The 25,360-nt window shown below is 34.6% G+C and overlaps 3 protein-coding genes across 3 annotated transcripts; all 3 read right to left on the bottom strand.

Moving 5' to 3' along the window:
- Nucleotides 1–5,149: 5,149 nt before the first annotated feature.
- Nucleotides 5,150–10,859, bottom strand: LOC127159014 (NACHT, LRR and PYD domains-containing protein 1 homolog). Its single transcript, XM_051101966.1, has 11 exons — nucleotides 10,776–10,859; nucleotides 10,643–10,671; nucleotides 9,991–10,134; nucleotides 9,691–9,741; nucleotides 7,840–9,544; nucleotides 7,429–7,512; nucleotides 7,227–7,310; nucleotides 6,652–6,909; nucleotides 6,204–6,290; nucleotides 5,491–5,613; nucleotides 5,150–5,229 (listed from the first exon to the last, which is right to left on the bottom strand). Exons 2-11 carry the CDS (start codon nucleotides 10,656–10,658, stop codon nucleotides 5,211–5,213), a joined length of 2,571 nt encoding a protein of 856 aa, XP_050957923.1. The 5' UTR covers nucleotides 10,659–10,671; nucleotides 10,776–10,859; the 3' UTR covers nucleotides 5,150–5,210.
- A 2,605-nt stretch (nucleotides 10,860–13,464) lies between these two features.
- LOC127159015 (NACHT, LRR and PYD domains-containing protein 1 homolog) lies at nucleotides 13,465–15,127 on the bottom strand. Its single transcript, XM_051101968.1, has 4 exons — nucleotides 15,004–15,127; nucleotides 14,581–14,667; nucleotides 14,098–14,217; nucleotides 13,465–13,896 (listed from the first exon to the last, which is right to left on the bottom strand). Exons 1-4 carry the CDS (start codon nucleotides 15,123–15,125, stop codon nucleotides 13,884–13,886), a joined length of 342 nt encoding a protein of 113 aa, XP_050957925.1. The 5' UTR covers nucleotides 15,126–15,127; the 3' UTR covers nucleotides 13,465–13,883.
- A 569-nt stretch (nucleotides 15,128–15,696) lies between these two features.
- On the bottom strand, nucleotides 15,697–25,184 carry nlrp3l (NACHT, LRR and PYD domains-containing protein 3-like). The gene is given in 10 exon segments (XM_051101959.1): nucleotides 15,697–15,718; nucleotides 15,806–15,889; nucleotides 16,245–16,875; nucleotides 16,878–17,058; nucleotides 17,060–17,539; nucleotides 17,541–17,962; nucleotides 18,091–18,132; nucleotides 20,121–20,246; nucleotides 20,413–20,440; nucleotides 25,051–25,184. Coding segments are annotated over 9 exon segments (2,004 nt in total). The 5' UTR covers nucleotides 20,429–20,440; nucleotides 25,051–25,184.
- Between the last annotated feature and the right edge of the window lie 176 nt (nucleotides 25,185–25,360).

Raw genomic sequence — 25,360 nt, 5'->3', positions numbered from 1 at the left:
TTATGTAATATTATTACTTTTTCCAAGTAACTAGTAAAGTAACGCATTACTTTTTAATTGACAAGAAAATATCTGTTACTTTTTTCAAATAAATAATGCCAGTTACTTTCCCCCCATTTATTGATTAAAAGCTCTCCTTTCCCCATGTTGAGAGAAATCGGGAGTAAGATGTTAATTCTAGAATAAATGTGAACATGCGTTAATTCATCTCACTCACAAAAAGCAGATTCAGCATTCCTCAAAATGAATAAAAACTCTGAAATTCAACTCAGAATATGACGCAACCCTGCAATAATTAAATATGTTAAATAATACATATATCCTTTATGTATTTAATCCCATTTTATTAATCAATGTCTTTGCTGCCGACCTTTGATGATCCAATTCAACCATACTAATTATCAAAAATTACTTGATATTTTTTTCTGCTGCGGTCTACTGTACAGACTTGAATTTTACTTTTCTCAAAGCCTGAGGCTTTTGGTGTGAAAAGGCTTTTACATTTGCCAAAAAGAGAACTTTTTATATTAAAAACAAACAAGCAAGCCCTGCCCAGATTTAAAAAGTAACGCAAAAGTAAAGTAACTAAGTAACAGAATTAGTTACTTTTTTTAGGGAGTAACTCAATATTGTAATGCATTACTTTTAAAAGTAACTTTCCCTAACACTGATAATCAACATAAGCACCTATAGTATTTGATATTCACTAACTATACAAGCTTTGTATACAGGGGAGGATCAGAAAATCTTAAATCTTTTGAGAGTATAGCCTTGTCTTCTCTGTGAAACCATGTTACAACCAAAACCAATAAATACGTTTTAAGAAAACTGCAAGTTTGACTTACTTTTACAACAGTGTTGGAACATTCTCTGCAAGAAAAGAAATACAACAATTAAAGAATTAAATAGGTATATTTTACATGAACAATGAACATGCTACTGCAAACAATAGTAATAATAATATTTTAGTAGTAACACAGTGAAAGCAAGGAAACATCAGTTAAACCATACATTTTTATGCTAATAAGAAATATATATATATATAAGTTACCTGATCCTTCTAATAATTTTAATCCTGTAGGTCCAAGTTATGTGGTTGATGTTCCATATGCCTGCTTACATAAACAACTAATATTAATGCTGAAAGTTTATACACCTGCTTTCCCTCAGGCAGACAGTATAGTAACTTCAGTTTACAGGAACTGTAAAACCATAAGTTATAGAAACATGAAAAACAGGTTGTACCTGAAAAAAGACATTCAAATGTGAAACAACACAGCATTCTTTTAGTGCATGTCATTCTTAACTGACGGCAAACAGAACACTTAACTCTAAGAAAGTTTATTCTACACTTCTTCATTCTTCCACCAGTGATTTATATTGCATACATATATAGTCTCTGTAATTTCACACAGTTGTTATATTGAGTAGGGGTGTGCCATATCATTTGTCCACAATAATTCCATGGTATAAATGTTTACAAAAAAAAAAAAAGTGTCATCTCAAAATATCAGTGATATAGCGACGTGATGACGAATGGCACATTAATGTTCCCTAGTGCGAACAACACCATCACCTGGGAGTATAATTCAAATTAATGGCTTTTTCTTGGGTAACAAAGGCTGAATCAGAGAAATATAGATTAGACATTATCTGTTTGAACACTCCTACTCCTATTAGTAATATCCGTATTTGGTTGTTTCTATAATACCATGTATTATTCCTGTATAGTTACTCTAAATAAAGAAAAGAAAAGAAAAGACTCCAAGATCACATATGGGCCTTGCTTGTATTGTTTACTCTGAACAACTGCCTGCACACTCCCACAGGACCAACAGCCAATTAACGTTTAACATTTATATCAGCATACACAGGAGCTGATAATATTACAATAATGTTGCTTTATTCAGGTATGTACAGAACCATGGGGATTAAAAAAAAAGTACTTTTAGAATGAGCAAGCATGGGAGCGGCCATCTTATAGCAGAAGTCAATTACCTCTGTCTAATAACTAAGACTGGGAAGTATGTGATCGTGAGGTATGCCAATGGCCGATGCAGTACCTCTGAGCAGAAGGAGAACTGTGTGTGACAAACATCTAGTCAACCCTCTTGACCAACCTGAAATACAGCAATCTTAAACATGTCCAGCTCTAGACCCCTCCTCTCCTCCAGCTTTCAGAAAAAAATAAATGGTACGTGAAACAAATATGATTCATTATAGTTTAGTATAATGTAAATGTTTTTCAGTAATTTGTTTAGTAATTATATAGTAAAATCACACACACACTACTCTATGCAGTAAAATGAAACAATAAATAAATAAGTAAAGACAACATTACATGAACCTGAACACAGACATAAGCTATACACTACCAGTACAAAATATTTGAACAGTAAGATTTTTAATGTTTATAAAAGTCTTTTTTTTAAAGTCTCCTCTGCACACCCATGCCTGCATTTATTTTATCCAAAGTACATCAAAAGCAGTAATATTGTGAAATATTTTTACTATTTAAAATAACTGCTTTCTATTGTAATATTTTTTTAAAATGTAATATATTCCTGTGATCAAAGCTACATTTTTACCATCATTACTCCAGTCTTCAGTATCACATGATCCTTCCACCTTCAGAAATTATTCTAATATGCTGATTTTCTGTTAAATTATTATTATTATTATTATTTTTTTACTATTACAGTTTTTCTGAAATGCTAAAACACATTTTTTGAAACCATCACTCATTTTCTCAAAACCTTAAACACAAATCCAAATATTGGATGACTCTTCTGGCAAAATCAAACAATCGCTTCAAAACCATTTCACCTTTACTCAAATCAAACAAGGCTTTCTAATCATACACACATTAGTCAATACTGTATGCACTACAGATCATTCATTAGACACTACATGTATTATTTAGCAATATAGTTTTTCACAGTTGCTAAAACACTAAACCCGATTCTCTAAACCAAATTCTCAATAGTCTTTACTTATTTATTTATTGTTTCATTTTACTGCATAGAGTAGTGTGTGTGTGATTTTACTATATAATTACTAAACAAATTACTGAAAAACATTTACATTATACTAAACTATAATGAATCATATTTGTTTCACGTACCATTTATTTTTTTCTGAAAGCTGGAGGAGAGGAGGGGTCTAGAGCTGGACATGTTTAAGATTGCTGTATTTCAGGTTGGTCAAGAGGGTTGACTAGACCAATTTGTCAAATAAATCACTCTTTCTGCAAAACCTTAAGCAAGTTTTTTAATTCAAGAAAGCAAAAGTTAAGCACAACTGCAACACAACAGTCATTGTTAACACACAGTGATTCAAAATAATCCTTCACACTTGTTTCGAAATATTTAAATATACAAAATATACAATATATATATATATATATATATATATACACACACACACATAGACAGATACATATGTGTGTGTATTTTTCCTCTTTTTTTTTTTTTGGTATATTCACTAAACTTAGGTGTGATTTCTTTGGAGTGTATGTTTTTTGAGTGTGTGTATGTTTATGTATCTTTTTAAATGCTAAATAGTCACTATATACAGTAAACACTCCTTTTTTTGTAACTACATGCACTGGACACGGTGTTCTCCTTTTTTTGATGAATGATCTGTAGTGCATACAGTATTAACGAATATGTGTATGATCTGAAAGCTTTGTTTGATTTTGAGTAAAGATGAAATGGTTTCGAAGCGATTGTTTGATTTTGCCAGAAGAGTCAGGGGTTCTGTGAATTTAGTTTGAATATTTAGATTTGTGTTTAAGGTTTTGCGAAAATGAGTGATGGTTTTAAAAAAAATGTTTTTTTGGCATTCCAGAAAAACTGTAGAAAAGATACATAAACATACATGGACTCAGAAAACATACACACACTCCAAAGAAATCACACCTAAGTTTGGTGAATATACCAAAAAAAAGAACAAATACACACACGTATGTATCTGCGTGTATGTGCGTGTGTACATATATATGTATTTTTCCTTTTTTTGGTATATACACCAAACGTAGGTATAATTTCTTGCTTAGGTGTGATTACTATATATATATATATATATATCTGTGTGTGTGCATATATATGAAGAGTTCAGATGCAAAACCAGCTAAAAGCCATCTCGGTCAAAAGTGAGATATATATATATATATATATATATATATCTTTATTGTCACCACCAGATGCAGTTTTAAGAATTCTACTCATGAAAGCTGTGGAACAAAACTTTTTCAAACAATGCTTGGCAAGGGATAGTTCACCCAAAAATGAAAGTTCTCATAATTTACTAATTCTAAATTATATGACTTGCTTTTTTATGTGGAACATTAACAAGATTGATTCAAATCATTAAATTCAGTTTACAGCATTGAAAGATTAATTTGGAAATGCTAGAAATATCTTGTGTTTTATAAATTGTACAGGTTTGGCACGAGGTGATGGGGAGTAAATAATGAAATTTGGTTTCGTTTTTATTGTTTATGGCTATTTAATGAACATCTTATACTTTGGTGAGCTGACAACTAAGGCAACTACTGGAATTGTGATTTGAACTAAAGAATTGGAACAATCTGATTCCTGCATGAATTCACTGCTCTAAACTGAATCAAATGATTTGCTGAATAATTCAGACTTGAGCAAACTGATAATCTATAAATTAAACATTGCTTTTCGCATGAAAATTCCAAATAGAGCTAGGGCGAATGTCTTCAGATTATTCACTGCATATGGCTGCAGAAGAAGGCAAGTCATATTCACCATTTTTATACAATTAAATTTTGGAGATTTCAAATGGGAAAAAAATGACCAGCATATGCAAAAAGAAAGAAAGAGTCATACAAGCTCGAATTGATGTAAGAACTCACAGACATCACAGTTTGCTTTGCTTTTATGTTTATTGCATTTTCATACATATTTGGAGGAGGTTGTGAAGTTCTGTTACAGTACTACTAAATTAAAACAAATTACAGATTTAAAATAAGAAAGAAGATAACTGCAATCAAGTGTTCCTAAAAAAAAAAAAAGCTTTATCTGTTGAACAGCATTTTAAAAATCAGTTCAATTCAGTGTTTAGTACAATGATAAGAACATACTATTTTCATACAATTTATTCATATTCTTAAACCCATCCACCACTTAAGGAACAGCTGCCACTCCCACAGTTTACTCCTGTAAACTTAAGCTGTACCTTTAGTTCCCAAACAAGGGCCTAAAACATAATAACATAATAGAACATAATAAAAACATAATAGAGAGATATGTAATTTAAAAAGTAAAAATTCACACTGCACACAATGATCACAGGCATCCTACTGTACTGAAAAACATACATTTAAATATAATGTTCAAATGAAATTTTTCTAAATCAAAAAAAAATCAATATCTAGTTTTTCTGCCTGGAGCCACAGTTCTCATTATTTATGACGTTTCATCAAGATTCTTCTGTTAATCTCATTCAGTCATAACTTACCTTCGCAATATCTCCTCCGAAAAGCCCTGATAACTTAGATAAATCTTCACCTCCTGATGATCACAGCCACATTTCCAGTTCCCCCATGGCGAGCAATTTTGGGACACACTATTACATTTGAACCTTCATAACAAAGCAGAAAGCACAGCATCAATACAGTGTCTTCAACATGTTCAACAAACCAGACCTCTTTTTTTATGGATAACAACCTAAGTCATTACAAAGTAATTTGTGTGAAAAACAGACCAAAATGCAATTCATTATTCGTTATTAGGAGATCTATGGTGAATGTCAAGAGAAAATAAATTTGATAATTTTCAACATTTTGGTTTGGTTTGTTTCTTGTACAAAGCTACAGTGTAATTTCAGAAGACTTGGATTGTTCCACACAAGTTATATGAACAACATTTATTATGCTTTTATTGTGTTTTTTGTTTGTTTCTTTTGAAGCTTTAAAAGCTATAATCTCTCATTTACATTTAGTGATTCCTCTTAGGCTTGTATCCAAAGTGACTTGAACATTACCCAAGGGACAATAATACTCAATATCACAATGCCAGTAAATATCTTTTTTTGTGCTCCACAAACAAAAGAGTCATAAGTTTGTCTGTAAATGATGACAGAATTATCATTTTTGGGTGAAATGATCATTTACTTTGGTTCTGAGAGGTTTGAGAAATATTAGAATTGTATAATGATAAACCAATACAAACCCATCAAATGTCACAATGCAGTCTGGCCTTGTGCATGACCTCTGCAAGATCTTAATGCCCTCCTCCAAAAACAAATTAACATGTACCCTGAAGTACACAAAGACACACAAATAAAATCATTTAGATTTTAGAAGATAATATTGCTATACGTCAGAGTTTTCTTTCCACACATTCATTTGAACATTTTAACAGCTTATGCACTATAGTGTACTATAGATGGATTATTTTATTTTATTTCATGTCTGCTAGATATGAAAGAGCATTGCAAAATAAAATGACAATGGTTCTTTTAATGTAGCGTTTTTGAACAACTGTGGTGTGCAGCTTCACAGGTGAGTGACTGGTAAGTGTGAACAGTGTGTAAACTTCCTATTAAAGGCACAGCAACAAAAAAGACATGGACTAACATGGACTAAACAGAAGGTTATTTCAATTTCAGATTTCTTACACAAGTTCTGTTAGACTGGGGCAGTTCTGGATGATTTGGAGGGTCCAAACAGACCACATCTCAGTAAGGTAGTCCAATTTTATTTCCATTTTTTTCAGCTTAGAGAAAGAATGGACAGCAGACATTACTGTATCTGAATCTTTTTCATGAAACATCTGAAAAAGGTTTGTGTAGTCGATGTTGGTTAGCTCTGAGTGTGGAAAGGTGAGATTCTGTATTTTTAAAGATGCCCCAGGGTCATCAGTATCTATTTTGATCCTGTGAAAAAAATGTAGCAATTTAAGCAGCAGATATATGCTATATGATAAATTGGACTTTGTTGCTGTGAGTCTGTAAATCAACATCCATCAACCAATAAACATGCCAGACAAATGTGAGATATTTGCCTGGCTAATGACTTATTTGCCAGGCAAAGGCCTATACCTATGTACAGGTATGACTTATTATATTATCGTTATTGAACAAGGTAATGATATGATTAGTTATTAAAAACATAATCAGCATAAAATTTTCTCTGGTTATTATGAGAAAAGGCAATTTAATGAACAAAATACAACATTTAACTTTTTCTTCACCTGCATAGCCCTTCACTGATTGACAGATTAAGTGATCTGACAGAACAACATCCATGCTTAATTCGGTGGGGATCGACATCAACACTACAAATCAAAGCACAGAAAAAAAGCTAAAAATTGATTTGAGCTAAAAGTCAAATAGGAAACCACAATGAAGGCTGAAATGCATAAACATATTTTGTCAGTGGTATAAAAACATTACTGCTGTGAGCTCAAGCACTGTCCTCTCATGAGAGCAATGATCAGTTTAACAACATCAGAGTCTGATGGATCTTCTGGAGTCAACCTTCAAAATCAAAATGAAATCAGAATATGACTACAGACAAAATAGGTTATATGTGCAATAACAAACAAAAAAGTTACTACATATTTCAAATAAATTTACAAAACATGAATTTGCATATAGATACATTTAAATAGACTTTAAATAAAATCATTTACAGCTGTTATGCATAAATATTGCAATGTCAGAAAAGTTTAAACTTCTACATTTTGTCATTATCCATTAACAAGACATGAATGGTAACCATCCAGTGGTGGATTGACAATAAAAATACAATTAAATGGATATTAATTAGATCCACTGAGTATCTGTTTTTGCTGAAGCACTTACCATAATTTCTTAAACTTGGGGAGTGCAGGCAGAATCATAGACAACTTTTCAGGTGTTAAACTGCAATCAACGAGAATCATTTCTTTGATGCTCTGACAGCACTGAGAGCAGTACAGCAGGGCCCAGCAGTCTGTCCTTCTCAGGAATGAACCATATGCATCAATAATATCCCAGGCTTCCATAACTTCTTTCACAAAGTCGTCTTCATGGAGTTCATAGAGACAATGAAAAGCAAACAGTGTTCTGTTCGCAAGACAAAAATCTGTCGAAATCCATTTTTTCAAATGGGCCTCTGTGTTTGGATGAACAACCAGACCATGTTTATTCCTAAGTGTGCGTCTCACATCCTTATTCAACAGACCAAAAGCAAACTGCACCACAGCTCCAAAACGTGGAGGACTATAATGAGGAGTACAATTTACTGCACCAATGGAAAATAACTCTGTTATTTTCTTCTGGGACTCTTCTTCATCCAGAAGGAGACAGTACAGAGCGGTGAAGAACTCCTGAAAGCTGAGATGCATGAAACTGAACATCGTCTCCTGATGGATTTTTCTCTTAAAGAGGAACTTGCACAGGAATGGATTGCCAGCAGGATCCGAAACGGTTTCATAAACCGTTTTCTTATCAAACAGAACTTGCTGTTCAAGCATCCCTCTCTCTGCCAGCTGACCCAGACTCCTCAGCACGGTCAGGACAGACTGCTTCAAATCCTGGCAGTGATGCTCCAGCAGAGTGGACACAAAGTCAAAGTAGATGGAGGTGGTGGTTTCCAGTCCACTTGTTACATCTGCACCAACTTTAAATCGTTCCTTGATAGTTGTGCAGATGATCCAGCAGATGACAGGGATGGAGCAGGCAGTGAAGAGTGTTTCATTTGGTTTCACAAATGTATAAGCCTTTCTGAAAAGTTCCTCATCCTGAAAGAACTTCTGGAAGTACTCCTCCACCCCCTTCTCAGTGAAGCCCATAATCTCAGAGAAGCGCTGAGGTCCTTTGAGCAGCTGAGTTAACTTATCTGTAGCTGTAGATCTGGTGGTGACCAGCAGGAAGGACTCTGGCAGGATTCGGCCCCTCAGCAGGGTACAAAGTGTGACCTCAGGTGAGGCTTTTTGTAGCAGATCAGTGTGAGGTGACATGTTATTATGGCCCTGTGTGAGTTTCAGCTCATCAAATCCATCAATGATGAAAAGCACCTTCTCTGGTGACTGCTGTAGTATCTGTGAGATCTCATCTGATGTTAAACTGCAGCTGTAGCTCAAGATCTCCACCAAACTCTTTCTGTCAGAAATGCGGTTTATTTCTTTACACTTTAGGTGGAACACAATATCAAACTGCTCTTTGTAGAGTTTATCAGATGCCCAGTCCATCATGATCTTCTGCACAGTGAAGGATTTCCCATTGCCTGAATTACCCTGCAGTATAACAGCACTAGGACTGATCCCATGGTGATCTGGGTTGAACAGAGAGTTCAGATGGACAGATTCATCACTGCTCTTGGAGCTGAGGACCTGCTGGAAGTCCTCTCCACTGGAGCGGAGCTCTTCTTCTCTCTCTTTTTGATCTCTATGTTTCTGAAGGATCAGAGGTTGTGTGAAGCGCTCAGACAGCAGCACTTGTTCACCAGGCAGAGAGTTATACTCAGTCACATACTGATACTCACTGCAGATCCGTGTCTTATGTTTGACAATTAATGATCTTATTGCTGCAAAACCAATATTCACAGTGTCTTTTAGAACAAATCCTGATTTTGCTACAGTAAGAAATTTCAGAGCAGTCAGCAAATTTGCAAGTTGCTAAATCAATACTTGGAAGGTGAGAAATTCAAAACTTTTCAGATCTATCTATTACCTGAGGTTTGTGGTTTTTCAGAGCGTGGGCGATACCCAGTATTTTTTACACCTGTAAAAAATATTTGACAAATTTGCTTTACATGTGGATATAATATAATATTATAATATTATAATAATTATTGTAATATAATTATATAATATATACAAATTATAGATTGTTTGCAGGTAAATCAATTAAAAGAAACATATAACATTAACAAATCTTTACTAGCAGATATGCTATTTTAGTATCTTGCCTGATGACACACATGAAAAGTAAAAGTATCAGAAAAATTATTTTAAACACATTTTTTCTTACCTGGTGCATTATGTATGTTGTAGACATTGCCTTTTATTTTAGTGTTAATAAATGCAGGCATTGTAATATTGCTTCCACGACATGCTGCAGCATTGATGTCTGTCCCAGCGTGAGATCTGGAAATGTCTTTGTTACTGTGAAACTCTAGATGATAAGAGACAATGTTTAGGCACCCTATAATTACTGCCTTTAGCCTGAAATATAAATCAATTATTCTGTACAATAATACAAGCTTTACAGCTGAGTAACAGAGAAAGTTTTTTTCTTAAAAGTACTTTTAGCCTATATTACAATATAAAAATAATACAAGTAATTAGATTGTCACAAGTTCTATCACCTAATTTTTCCCGTAAGAGTAAGTAATATTTGTACATTTTATGGGTGTGGCTTCCCGGTCTCATCTGTGTACAGCTATTTTTTTCCATACAAAACAGCTAATTTTGCTGCTTGGTACTGCCAATTGGTGTGTCTTACCATATTATTTTAGTGTATTATCTTAATTATGAACACACTGGTTTGTAGTACAAACAGTTTTTACTAGCCCTTAGGCTTACTTTCACCTTGAAGAATAAGGTGGATAGTTTTAACTGATGACATCATGTTACACCCAAAACCATGAGAAAATGTTTAGAAAATGCCTGGTTCAACATACTGTCAAAAGAGTCCATTTCAGTTCATTCTCTGCAAAAAAAAGAAAAAAAAAACAAACATATTAAATACATAAATCTAATAATATAGAGAATAAAGTTCAAATTGTATACAGCATAATGTTATAGCAGCATTACATTATTTTCACAAAGAAGAAAGCAAGAAGGATGCAGGTTGAATAGACGACAGACTTCTGCTTCTGTGACGTGCAGGTTCAAGATTCTTGAAACAGTGGCATATCGAACAAGATGTCAGAAGGAGAACTGCGTGTGACAAACATCTAGTCATATCTCTTGACCAACCTGAAATACAGCAATCCTAAACATGTCCAGTTCTAGACCCATCCTATCTTCCACCTTCAAAACAAATGATTCATAATATTTTTGTATAATTTAGGTAGAAATTACCACACTTTTTTTTTTAGTAGTTTTAGCAATTTATATACAGTAAGACCTGCCACTACTCCATGCAGTAAAAAAAAAAAAAAAAATGTTTAAAATAATGTTTCAGAATATATATAGAAAATGACGCAGGTTGGTTAGACGACAGACTGGCGCTGATAATGGAGGTTCGATATTTGCATAACAATGACAAACATATGTCACAAAGTGAACTGCGGGTGAAAAACATCTAGTCATATCTCTTGACCAACTGGAAATACAGCAATCCTAAACATGTCTGGTTCTAGACCCCTCCTCTCCTCCAGATTTCAGAAAAATAATTACACTTGAAATAAATATGATTCATAGTAGTTTAGTAGAATTATTAAAGTTTTTTTTTTAGAAATTTATGTACAGTAACACTGTATATAAATTACTAAACACTCTTTGCTGTAAAATATAATAAAACAAACAAACTAATAAATAAAAAGACAACATTACATGAATCTGAACATGAATATAGACTATAGATATAGTCACTGCTGCAGTGCAATACCTGAAATATACAGTATATAGCCAAATCAAATGGATGTGAAAAAGACAAACTCTTAATACTTGGCATAAATACCTGTTATTTTCTTTACACAACTGTATGCTTATATTTTAGTAAATAAAACAGTATGATTTGAAAAATAACATTAAGTATTATGTTAGCACAATAATGCAAACATGAGTAGATTTCATACGTATTTGTCTACTCCATGCAGTAAAATGAGCCAAAATAAAAAATAAATAAATAAAAATAAACATTAAACAAACCTTGGCAAAGTTTATGTTGGAGGCCCCCATAGACACCCCTCCTCCTTTCAGAATAAATGTATTATAATTTAAATAGGTGCATGTTAAACTGCATTGTTTTGACGTGTCAATGGTGCTTGTACTCTTTTGAACTCAGAATAACCCAGCAAATGATCCACCCAATATTTGGGATAACAAACAGTTTTGTCTAATCCATGCAGTAAAATGAGCCTAAATAAATAAAAACAAATAAACATTAAAGAAACATATATAGTTGCATTTTAAATTGCATTGTTTTGATGCATCAGTGGAGCTTGACTCTTTTGAACTCAGAATAGCAGCAAATGATCTACCCCAAATGCTGATCAACAGAATGAGTCCCAGTTTATTTTTAGAATACACTGCAATCAATAGTTAGCTGCACTTACCAAAATCCAAAATAAAAAAATTGCTGATAATTTACTCACCCCACATGTCAGCCAAGATGTTCATGTCTTTCTTTATTCAGCTGATTAACTTTAGAAATTAAGAAATTAAGCTTTTGAGGAAAACATTCCAGGATTTTTCTCCATATAGTGGACTTTAATGGAGCTCAATGGATTGAAGGTTAAAATTGCAGTTTCAATGCAGCTTTAAAGGGCTCTAAACAATCCCAGCCGAGAAATAAGGGTCTTATATAGCGAAACTATATAAATTGTATATAAATTGTAAATTGTTTTTTTTTAGTCCCACAATGAATTAAAAGACAAACAAACAAACAAAACAAAACAAAACAAAACAAAAAACCTATATGACAAAAAAATATTTAATAAACCCAGGGCATTAAGTGTTTTGACCAGCACAACTCTCTTGTATGTCTGTAATTTCTCAAATATTTTTGAACAAATAAATTTGTTTTACAGTATGTTTTTACAGGTGATGTTTCTATTAATTGTTTTTAGTTATGGATTGCTTAACTTTTTTTTTTGAAAGATTCCTTCAATATTTTTAGTGGGTTGGATCTACAGTCAATGGGTTTTATTTCTTTCTTTATGAGACAGGTTTAATTTTATTATCAAAGTAAATTTTTCCAGATTTTAAAATGTATATTGGTAAATTCAGTGATCCATGGATGAATCAATCATTGTGAACGTGATCACCTGATTATTGAAAATATCAGACACACAAAAAATTCATCATTCTCAAATCAAATATTTTTCTCTTGACATCTGCCCTAGCTCTGTTTTTGAAATTTGAAACTTTAATTTTGGTTTGTTGCTTGAACTATGCTGTCTTATGGCCTCAGATTTAAAGATTTAAATAATGCCAGTTATATTGGACACTTTTTATGCTTTTGTCATTTTGAAGCTCAACAGCCCCAGCCCTCTTTCCATTTATATTAAAAAAGAGTGGCCAGGATATTCTTTAAAAAATCATTATTTGTGAACCACAAAAGAAAGAATCATGCAGGTTTAAAACAACATAAAGCCAATTTTTAGTTTTGGGTGAGCTGTTCCTTGAAGTGGTAGGTAATGCAAATCAAACATTTAAAAGGACTTTAATTTAATGTTTTATTAAACTTTCATACAAGCACATAGGCAAAACCAAACTAGGAATGAAATTTTTTTTATTTAAATAATATTGCAAAATCATTGATAAGATTCTACATCTAAATCTATTAACTGATATTTTATTTTGAATGTATATCCAAAGGAGAACTGGCCCCCTGGTGAAGCCTGGTTTCTCCCAAGGTTTTTCTTCTCCACTATCCAATGTCAAATGAATCCTCTTTATCCCAACATAATTAGGCTAATAACCCCAACTTAAAATTACAATTATATCCTCCTCATTAAATGTCAACTATACTATTACCCAGCTCTAAACTACCAAAAATTAAGCATCAACATCATGAAACAATATGTATTGTGAAAAGAGTTATACAAATAAATTGACTTGTCAATTAGTACATTACAACACCTAACTACATTTTATATACATTTGGGTTATGTTGTCATCTCTTTCCACAGCTCTAAGTCAAGATGCTGCTTTTGTAGCTTTCTCCTAGTTATCATGCCAGTACCATCCATTTCAAAACAAGGGCCTTAAAAATGGAGCAAGAGATAAAAAATTATAAATATATGATCATACACTATTACGCTGAAAAAACTATTAATATACAATGTTCAAATGGAAATCTTGTATAAATCAAAAAAAGTAAATCTTTTGTGTTACTGGCTGATATCATTTTACAGTTTTCATTGTTATTTGTGCATTTATTTGTTAAACCTTAGTTTTTACTTACTTCCGCCATGTCTCCATAGAAAAGCCCAGAGAACTCACATGAATCATCACCATCTGGTTGCAGCTTAGTTCACGGCCCTTATAATCTCTGCATTTTTGAAAGTTTTTATGGCAAACCAACCTTCATAACCAGAAAGCACAAAGCATAGCATCTGCAGAGTCATTAACAAACCTGACATTTGCTTTTAACAGAATAAATGTACTGTTATAACAATAATTTGTGTGAGAACAGACCAAAATTTTGCTATTCACAGGTAATGAACTAATAGATCTTTGGTAATTTAACAAATATAACAAATCTCAAACTTTAGGTTTGTTCCTCAAAAATGTTATTGTGTGACTTCAGAAGACTTGGAATATGCTGCACAAGTTACAGACAACTTTTATGGTGGTTTTGTTTTGAAGGTTAAAAGCTAAACTGCATTGAAAAGACAAACCAGTATATTTATTGGTGCAAAATGTATGATGATAAACCAATACAAACCCGTCAAATCTCATAACACAGGCAGGTCTTGTGCATGACCTTTTCAAGATCTTGATTCCCTCCTCCAGTAAAAAGTCAGCCTCTACCCTAGATGTACAGATAAAATTATCTAGATTTTAGGAACTGATACACATAATACTTTGCTTTTCACACATTCATTTTAACAATTCCATAACAATTTAAATGGATCTTAGCAAGAACATATTTTCTGAGATATGTTAAATAAATAAAATTAATATTTAAAAGCTCTGTGTTCCAAAAAATAAAAGTCATACAGGTTTGGAATGACATTAGATTAAGTAAATGATGACAGAATTTTAATTTTTGGATGGGCCCTTAAAATATGGCCTACCCAGTAGTTCCTAACAACAGACAAATTTATACAGACACGGGACAGAAGGTGGTTTCAGATCTTTTCCTTACTTGAGTTCTGTTAGACTGAGGCAGTTCTGAATGATTTGGAGGGTCCAAACAGACCATCTTTTTGTCAAGCAGTCTACTCTTATTTCCATCTTTTTCAGTTTATAGAAATAGAGAATATACATCAATGCATCAGAATCCCTTTTGGTGAAATGTCTGAAAAAGTTTGGTCCAGTTGATGTTGATGAGCTCTGAGTGTGGCAAAGGTGAGACTGAGTGATTGCAAAGATCCTGCAGGGTCTTTATAGCATGAAGTTTCTATGCAGATACTATAAAAATATAAAACAGAATTGGTATCAATAAAGCAACAAAGGTATATCATAGAATCTGTTTATGTTGTTGTGTGTCTATAAAGCAGCAAGTCCTTGTTTAGAACATGTGATTTTATATTATGATTAAGTGATGGTCTGTTGGGAAACAGTAATTATTTGCATCATTAACAGTCAACAATGAAGCAATATTTTGTTTGATTTGTTCTGAGTTGCCAGTTCAGTTGCATTACTTTTACCATAATAATAAGATAATAAGAACAAACAACCAGATAAATGTAAGAATTTACAGGAAAAGCATAACAACTTTTTATCCACATGAAGGTGATTATATGATTGGTTATTTAAAATTTACTGATTGATCAGAAAAAGTCTCTGGAAAGAAAAGCATAAAAACTTTTTTCACCTGGATAGCTGTTCCTGATTATTATGGGGATGAGACATAAACACTGCAAAGCACAGAAAAAAATGTCTATGAACTAAAATTATGTATAAAATATATATGTATTTTGAGTCAGTGGTATTAAAAATATTACCCCGCTGAGTTCAGTGTCTGTCCTCTCGTCAGAGCACACATTAGCTCAACAAGATCAGAGTCTGATTGATCCATTAGAGGCAAACTTAAAATCAAATCCAGAACATTACTGTACAGACTAATTAATCAAGTTAAGCGGTTAATGACAAACAATAAAAATGTAATGACACATTAAAAATATATAAAATATGTCTTTGTAATTTCAAACAGATTTCAGAGTGAAAAAAATATGTTCAGAGATGTTACACAGAATTATTATTTTGTGATTAGTTTGAGAGTTGTAAGTGTAACTTTTGTTTTATGTCAGGAATACTTGAGAAATAGATTAAAATAAACCAACCAGTGGTGGTGGTATCCCAGGAAAAAAAACAGGAAGACAAAAAGGGTATGAATATTAACATATCTTCAGTGATGGATCTGTTTTAGACCAAAGCACTTACGTTAATTTCTTAAACTTGGGGAGTGCAGGCAGAATCATCATCAACTTTTCAGATGTCAGTATGCAATCAAGAAGATCCAGTTCTTCCATGCACTGACAGCACTGAGAGCAGTACAGCAGAGCCCAGCAGTCTGTTCTTCTAAAGACTGCACCATATGCATTAATCTTATTCCATGATTTCATAGCTTTTATCACAAAGTCCTCTTCATGAAGTTCATAGAGGCAGTGAAAAATAAAAAGTGTTCTATAATTCTGAATATCTCTTTGGAGATCTTCCAAAATCCATTCTTTAAGAAGGGCCTGTGTGTTTGGGTGAACAAACAGACCATGTTTATTCCTAAGCATGTGTCTCACATCCTTATTCAACAGACCAAAAGCAAACTGCACCACAGCTGCAAAACGTGGAGGACTACTTTGATATAGATAAAATTCTGGGGCATGACTGGGATATAACTCTGTTATTTTCTTCTGAGACTCTTCTTTATCCAGAATGAGATAGTAGAGAGCAGTGAAGAACTCTTGAAAGCTGAGATGCATGAAACTAAACATCGTCTCCTGGTGGATTCTTCTCTTAAAGAGAAACTTGCACAGAAATGGATTGGCAGCAGGGTCTGAAATTGTTTCATAAACTGTTTTTCATCCAACAAGACTTGTTGTTCCAGCATCCCTCTCTCTGCCAGCTGACCAAGACTCCTCAGCAGGTTCGGGACAGACTGATTCAAACCCTGGCAGTGATGCTCCAGCAGAGTGAACATAAAGTCAACATAGATGGAGGTGGTGGTTTCCAGTCCACTTGTTACATCTGCACCAAATTCTGAAACGTTCCTTTATAGTTGTGCAGATGATCCAGCAGATGACAGGGATGGAGCAGGTGGTGAAGAGGTTTTCATTTGTCTTCACAAATGTATAAGCCTTCCTGAAGAGTTCATCATTTTGAAAGAACTTCTGGAAGTACTCCTCCACCCCCTTCTCAGAGAAACCCATAATCTCAGTAAAATTTTTAGGCCCTTTGAGCAGCTGACTCAACTTGTCTGTAGCTGTAGATCTGGTGGTGACCAGGAGGAAGGACTCTGGCAAGATGTGACCCCTCAACAGGGCACAAAGTGTGACCTCAGCTGGAGCTTTCTGAATCACATCAGTGTGAGGAGACATGTCATAAATGTCCTGTGTGAGTCTCAACTCATCAAATCCATCAATAATGAAAAGCACCTTCTCTTGTGACTGCTGTAGTATCTGTGAGATCTGATGTGATGTTAAACTGCAGCTGTAGCTCAAGATCTCCACCAAACTCTTTTCTGCCAGGAATGCGGTTTATTTCTTTACACTTTAGGTGGAACACAATATCAAACCGCTCTTTGTAGAGTTTATCAGATGCCCAGTCCAGCATGATCTTCTGCACAGTTAGGGTCTTCCCATTCCCTGAGTTTCCCTGCAGTATAACAGCACTAGGACTGATCCCATGGTGATCTGGGTTGAACAGAGAGTTCAGATGGACAGATTCATCACTGCTCCTGGAGCTGAGGACCTGTTGGAAGTCCTCTCCACTGGAGCGGAGCTCTTCTTCTCTCTCTTTTTGATCTCTATGTTTCTGAAGGATCAGAGGTTGTGTGAAGCGTTCAGACAGCAGCACTTGTTCACCAGGAAGAGAGTTATACTCAGTCACATACTGATACTCACTGCAGATCCGTGTCTTATGTTTGAAAATCAGTGATGTTATTGCTGCAGAAACATAATATCCAATGTTTACAGGGTTAGTGCATTATAGAACAAATTCTGATTCTGCTACATTGTTGCTAAATTAATAGGTAGAAGGAACAACATCAAGACATATCAGATTTATCTATTACCTGACTTTTTTTTTTCAGAGTGTGGGCGATACCAAGTGAAACCTGCAGAAAATTAGAAACTCTCTGAATGTCAGTGAATGATAAATTATAGATTCTTAGCAGCTAGATTTAAAGCATAATATATAGCCTTAATATCCACCTGTTTCCGGAGAGGCCCTACTATAAAAAAGAACGTGGGTAACAACTTCCCGTGATGCGGCAGTAGTAGCTACCAATGGTATTTTGTGTGCAAATTAGCCAGAGGCTATGTGGTTTTCGGATCATTGTTTACTTTGGAAGGTTGCAAACCTTAATAAGAGATGTCGTTATGGTGCTCAGGGACAACATGTGCTGTTCGAAGCTGTTGTTCCACATCCTTAGCAAGTTTGGATCGCTAAATCTTAATTCGAGGCTTATGTTGTTAACGTTAAAATCACGAAATCAGTGACAAACAAAGTCTCACTTTCTCTCCAGTCCCGTGCGCGATTGACTTCGTGTATTCGTACTAGCATTTATTGCCACAGTTTAATGGGTAAATGAATTTATCAGAGACAGAGATTCCACATACACACACTGTTAGACTTATATTTATACACGTAACATAAGTCCGCACGCGGATTTCCTTTGCTCTCACACAAAACCGGACGCGCGCTCTCAGATTCACGCTGCTCCCACCCAGACAGACTGCGCGCACTTAAAACGTGTCTCTCCTCTCTCTATAAGTGTTCGTGTGCGCGCTCAAACTGTGTCCTATGCACTCGCAAATCTCTCCGTGCTCATTCTCTAGAAAATAGTTATTTTCGCACCTGGATTAAACGTTTTTCAATAGTTATCATGCACTTGATATGCAAAAAAAACACTAATAACATCACTACATTATATTCTATAGGTTTAATACATTTGCAGATAATGCAATTACCTTTAACTGTCATATATCTGTATATTCATTGTTTTAGAGAAAAGTTTAGTGGGTTTCCATAAAAAAAGCTAAAATCAAAACTGAAAAAAAAAACACTGGATTAAAAAAAAATCCCAATAAATGTCCAAAGAGTGAAAGAGTGAGCATTTATTGTGTTATGATTATATCTTTTATCATTTACATCTATTTTTGCATTTGATGTTGATTTGATAGGGATTGTTACTTATTATTGCCAGCATACCAACTGAGAATTTATTACAATTATTTTCATAAATCTGACATATGACATAACAGTGATCTTTTATATTAAGTCTTTAGAGCCACAGGCTATGATATGCTGCTTTTAGATAAATTGCTCAGAAGGGTTTGACCAACCAGTTGGACAGAGGTTATTTATATGTAAACATCATCAAAGCACCCAATTTCTAATGTTCATTCGATTAACATTGCTAAATAGCTAGAAATTAATTAAAGATCCATCTTTTATTGTACATACATAAAAGAGATAACGTAGTAAAACAAAGTACAATAACCAGTGTAAAACAAAAGTACAACAATAAAAAAAAATAAAGAAAAGGCCCTAAAAATCTGTTTTGAAATACATGTTTTAAGTGCACACAATTTCTCTGGGCGAGAGCAGCGTGAATCTGAGAGCGCGCGTCCGATTTTATGCTAGAGCAAAGGAATTCCGCGTGCGAGCGGAGAGATTCGCGGTCGCGCATTGTATTAATCTACTTTCGCGGTACAATAATGCGCCCTCGACATTTGTCATTAAAATAAAGCCATAGTTTTCGACACACTCGAAGCTTTGTATCTTTTCCCGAAACAGTCAGAGGAAAATGCTTCAGTGCTTTACGAGGCTTCATTTGCCCATCACTACTGTCAACTGTTGAATGAATGAGTGTCACGTCCTGCTTGTTTACTTCGAACCGGAGACGCTCCCACTTTTGACGCAAGGCCTCATGGTGCGTAGGAAACTTGTGGATAACTTTAATAGTAGATATCTGATGCATACATCTTTTTTCTAATCCAACAATCCACATATTTTAGCATGTGACTTCATACATGAAAATACAAAATGCATTATCAGAAATATTTTCAGCATATGTGAAGCACAAGATATTTTACTTACCAGGTGCATTATGTATGATGTGGACATTGCCTTTTATTGTATTGTTAGTGAGTGCAGGTGCTGTAATATGGCTTCTACTCTGAGCTGCAGCACTGACATTTGACCCAGCATGCGATCTGGAAATGCCTACACGAAGGGAAAATTTTTGGACTGAAATATCATCAACGAAATAAGCACTTATTCAATAAGATTTGACACAAGCTTCTACTTAAAAGTAGTTTTATTTTACATAATAAAAATAAAGTCCTAAGTCCTGAGTGACAAAATGATCAGAGAAAATAGTTTCACGTACTGTGGAAAGCGTCCATTTCAGTAACTTTCTACAAGAATAGAGACACAAACATTAAACACACACAGTCCATCTTAGATTTTTATAACAGTATTTAAGGATACCAGTGTTGGGAGTAACACATTACGAAAGTAATAATATTACAGTAGTATATTACTTTTTGCTGTAACGCAGTGTAGCCGGGGGAGCACTTCCCTGTTCATTTGTGTACGGACATGGTCTGGGCAAGCAGGTAGGCTAAGTGAATATCGATTGTTCGGGTTTGTATTCACAAGGTTTTTTATTAAATTAGTCTGTTTTTAATGCAGACACAAACATCGTACTGTCCTATGTACGTGCAGTACCTAATCAGCAGCCATCTGGTCTCCCTCTTGAAGCCAACACGGAAGCAACTAAAACTGTAATTCATCGACTGGCTGCAAAAGGGAGTCAATCCCATAGAATTTTTTTTATAACTCATCCATTTAATTTATTTTAAGCCTTAAAGTTCTGCATAATTTAGGGTGTGGCCGCTTGAGTGACAGGTGGATTGCCACAGCTGTCACCACCGTCGCGCTAGGCAGACGTGGTTTCAGCAACCAGCTCCACCCGCGTCCCGCCTTTTTGCCCATTTTCAAAAATGCTCTTCAGAAACCTACAGGTGACGTCACGGACACTATGTCCATATTTTTACAGTCTATGGCAGTACCTCTGTTTGATTATGCGCATGGTCTTGGTGAGCAGGTAGGCTAAGCGAATGTTGGTTGTTTTGCTAATAAAGTTTTGTTCCACTAAATTAGGGTATTATGTTTTAACATAGACGTAAACATGGTGGATTTGTTTGCTGGTGGTCACACTCATTCTTTTTTGATCCGGAATGCCTTTGGAAAGTAGTTTGGGATTGATGGCTGTGTTGCAGGTAATTGCAGAGGTTTTTTTAGCATTTGCAAATGTTTTGTTTTTATTACTTTAATGTCATTAAAATAATAAATTAAGCACTGTAGTTATTTTTTTCCTTTGAATATTGTTAATTGTGTTTTGTTTATCTTTTTTTGTATTAGGTTTAGTTGACCGCTGTTGAAAGATTATGTGTAATTTTAGACAGATGCATTTACATTGCAACTGTGCCCCAGTATTCAACATTTGGGCTGTAAAGGTGTATGCCAAATGTCCATACAATGAAACAATCCATACCCAGGATGGATCATGCTTCCTAATTCTTTTTATTTTGTGTATTTATGAAATCTAATACATATGGCGAGCCACCCAAACCACTGGTCAGACAAATACAGCAAAATCTAACACTGTTCCTCCACTGTATGCCTCCAGCACAGTCAAGAGTTGATGAACTGTTGTAAATCAGACTGGCTAGCCAAGTGTTTTGTTTTTCTATTTTTTCTTTATTTGTATATCACTTCCCAGCCTCATGCTGCCAGCCAACTTTTGTACTCTCTATACATGTAGATGCTTTAAAATACATGACTATATTTGCATGAGGGTTATGTTTGCAGTGAAATTAATCATTGATTTTGAGTGCCTTTTTTGAGTGAGGTGTGTCTTACATGTAATAGGAAGTGGAGGGTGTTTATGTAATTTCTTTTTTCTTTTTGATTACTTTGTGTGAAGAAGCTTGGATTTATAGAGGGTTGGCTGGCTAGCAATACCCTTTATTTTGAGGGGGAATGAGCTTTTGTTATTTGATGTATTTTGATTACATTTATTTTGTCATATTTGCTTACTTGTAAAAATAAATTCTATCTTTGTGACATAAGTTGATGATTACTAGTTTTTTGTGGTCACCCTTGCTTGAAGAAAGAATTCTTGGGGTTACAGCAGTAATATAACGCATTACTAATCAAATTTGGGTTATAATATTACTCTTTACAATCTGAGTAAGGCAAGTTACAACAACATATTTTAACTCAGAATTAATTAGTGAATTTACCAACACCGCAAAACGGCACCAGAGAAAAAAATCCATGTGTAAAATAATTTGTCTATTTGCCTGTTGTTGTAATTCCATGGTTAAAGGAGAAGTCCACTTCCAGAACAACAATTTATAAATAATTTACTCACCCCCTTGTTATCCAAGATGCTTATGTTTTTCTGTCTTCAGTTGTAAAAAAATTACGGTTTTCTTCATTTTAGGATTTTTCTTCATATAATGGACTTCAATTGTGCCCCCGATTTTGAACTTCCAAAATGTAGTTTAAATGCAGCTTCAAAGGGCTCGAACCCAGCCGAGAAAGAAGGGTCTTATCTAGTGAAACGATCAGTCATTTTCTTCGAAAAATAAAAATTTGCATACTTTTTAAGCATAAAGACTTCTGTAGCACAGGCTCTGGGATGCGCGTCAACGGGTCGTTCTTGCACGATTCGTTCATTTTTTTAATGTGACTTGCGAAGAACGAGTCGTCTCGGGGAGTGATTCGTTCAGTCGCGCATGCGCAACATCCTATTAGGTTCTGTTCTGGAATTAGTTCATCTGTTTCGAGTCTTCGGGTTTTTCAAATCGTTTGTTCATCTTATGGGATTGTCACGTGATGCTGATTTTGCTCAAATGAACAAAATGACTCGAAAAAAACATTCGTTCATTTTGCTGGACGAGACTCAAAGGTCCGAGTCGCTAAAATGATCCGAACTTCCCATCACTACTACGAATCACGTCTTCGAATCACCACAAGTTCATCGTCTGTGTACTTCGGCTGAAAAAGGTAGAGTATGTCGAAAAACTCCATGTTATTTTCTCCTACAACTTCAGAATCGTCCGACATTGTTGTACCTTTTTGTTTATAAACAGCGTTTGACTTACTTGCACTTTCTTATTCTTTGCGCGTTCGCTTTGTAAACACTGGGTCTGTGGTTCCGCCTACGTTCTGTGACCTTTCAATGTTATTCAATAGTACGTGAACATGAACGCGCTGAAAGAAAGACGGGGAGGAGCCGATTAAAGTCTGATTTTTTTATATGAAGTTTAAAGGGGACAGAGGCGATCGCGAATTCCACCCTAAAATGGCCTAGCGACGCCCATGGATAAGACCCTTCTTTCTCAGCTGGGATCGTTCAGAGCCCTTTTGAAGCTGCATTTAATTAAAATTTGGAAGTTCAAAATCGGGGGCACAACTGAAGCCCGTAATATGAAGATAAAATGTTTTCCTCAAAAACCATAATTTCTTAACGACCGAAGACAGAAAAACATGAACATCTTGGATGACAAGAGGGTGAGTAAATTATTTGTGAAATGTTGTTCTGGAAGTGGAGTTCTCCTTTAAGACGACTGCCTTGGCGGATTCTACATGCGAGATGGACACACTCCCGTTTTATTCATTTCATTAGAGAAAAGAACAAGAATGCATAATCAGGTGTAATCTATGTGCAACACTAAACTCTTAGCAAGGAGAAATAGCATGAATAACTCCTGGAAACACCTGGACTGGTGCCACTATAACACTAAGCTAAAGGGGAGAGAGAGCTGCGGGGTCGGAGAAGAGAAAGAATGCGGCGGACGAGCGTAGACAAGCAACAAAAAATTGTCAAATCAGTCTATATATCAAATGAATGAATACACGAAATATATTTAACTTAAATAGGCTAATTAACAGATTAACAAAACGAAAGGAAAAGACTGAGTGACATATGCTGCTGAGTATGGTTCATGTTTGTGTGGCGCGGCGCTCTATGAAAGTTCACGGAAAGAAAAACGAGATGACAGAAATAAAAGTAAACACACTGCAATTTCGAATGATCGGTATGACCAAAAATGACAGAGTATTTTTATTTTTTATTTTTTTTGTAGTTGTTTCCGCTGTTCGAACGTGCCGGCGCCTCATGCACACACATACAGCATTGCAAACGTTGCAGCCTATTTATTATAAAATAAAGGTAAACCGAACACATACACTGATTAATTAAAATAGTGCGTACTGCAGCCTGATGAGGTCGGGCCAAACACAAATTTGCTCATGTGAGGATGTTTTAAGCGCGTTAAGTACAAAGCCTGGATTACTAATAAATAATAGTTTAGCATTCAAATACATCTCGAATATGGACACATTTATGGACACGTTTCGCTTTAAATTAGCCTAATTCGTTTTGGTTTGTTTAGCAACTTATATATTTTATTCTTGTTCCGAAAACCTTTCAAAATGGTCTATAGGTATTGTATTTATAGTTTATTGTGTTTATTGTTTGTACATTATAACATTTCGCATTATTTATAAATGTAATAATTTTGTGCTTATCTGTGTTTAACCTAAACTACAAGTAACGTTAATGTAGACTTGCATAGTAGCCTACCTAAATATGATTTTATAATTTTATGCTATATAGACCTATCTCACTGCCCTCCACTGGATGTATAATGAGCAGCAATAAACTACATTTTGGTATTTTATAATGCGTAGTCATTCTTCTATGGATATTTTGTTGAAAGTAACTCAAACGTAACTTAAAAGTAGCTTAATGCATTACAATTCAGAGACAGTAATACTGTAATATAACTGATTACTTTTAACAGACAGTAACTAGTAATATATAATGTATTACATTTTTAAAGTAACTTGCCCAACACTGATTATTACACAGAAAAGAAAATGAATAAAGCATTATGTTAGTTTTCCATTGCAGAATAAGTTTTAGTTATAGTAGGTTTTGCAATGTTACCTTATTTTCTAGGTGAAGAATGCGAGAATGACGCAGGTTGACGTAGACAACAAATTGGTGCTTCCGTGATCATGCGAAAAGGGTGTCCTGTGTGTCACTACCCGATCCGTACCTGAAACACGATTTGTACTGAGCATGTGCGAAATCGTAAGTTTTGCTCTGCGCAGGCGCACGCTTGATGCCACTTCCTGTCACAATTTAATCAATATAATTTAATTGATATACTTTACCAAAAAACACGTATTTATATCAATAATTAAACTATTATATATATATATATATATATATATATATATATAATAGTTACACT

Source organism: Labeo rohita, unplaced genomic scaffold (genome assembly GCF_022985175.1).
Source record: "Labeo rohita strain BAU-BD-2019 unplaced genomic scaffold, IGBB_LRoh.1.0 scaffold_185, whole genome shotgun sequence".
Taxonomy (NCBI): domain Eukaryota; kingdom Metazoa; phylum Chordata; class Actinopteri; order Cypriniformes; family Cyprinidae; genus Labeo; species Labeo rohita.
This window is presented reverse-complemented; position numbering and strand designations above follow the sequence as displayed.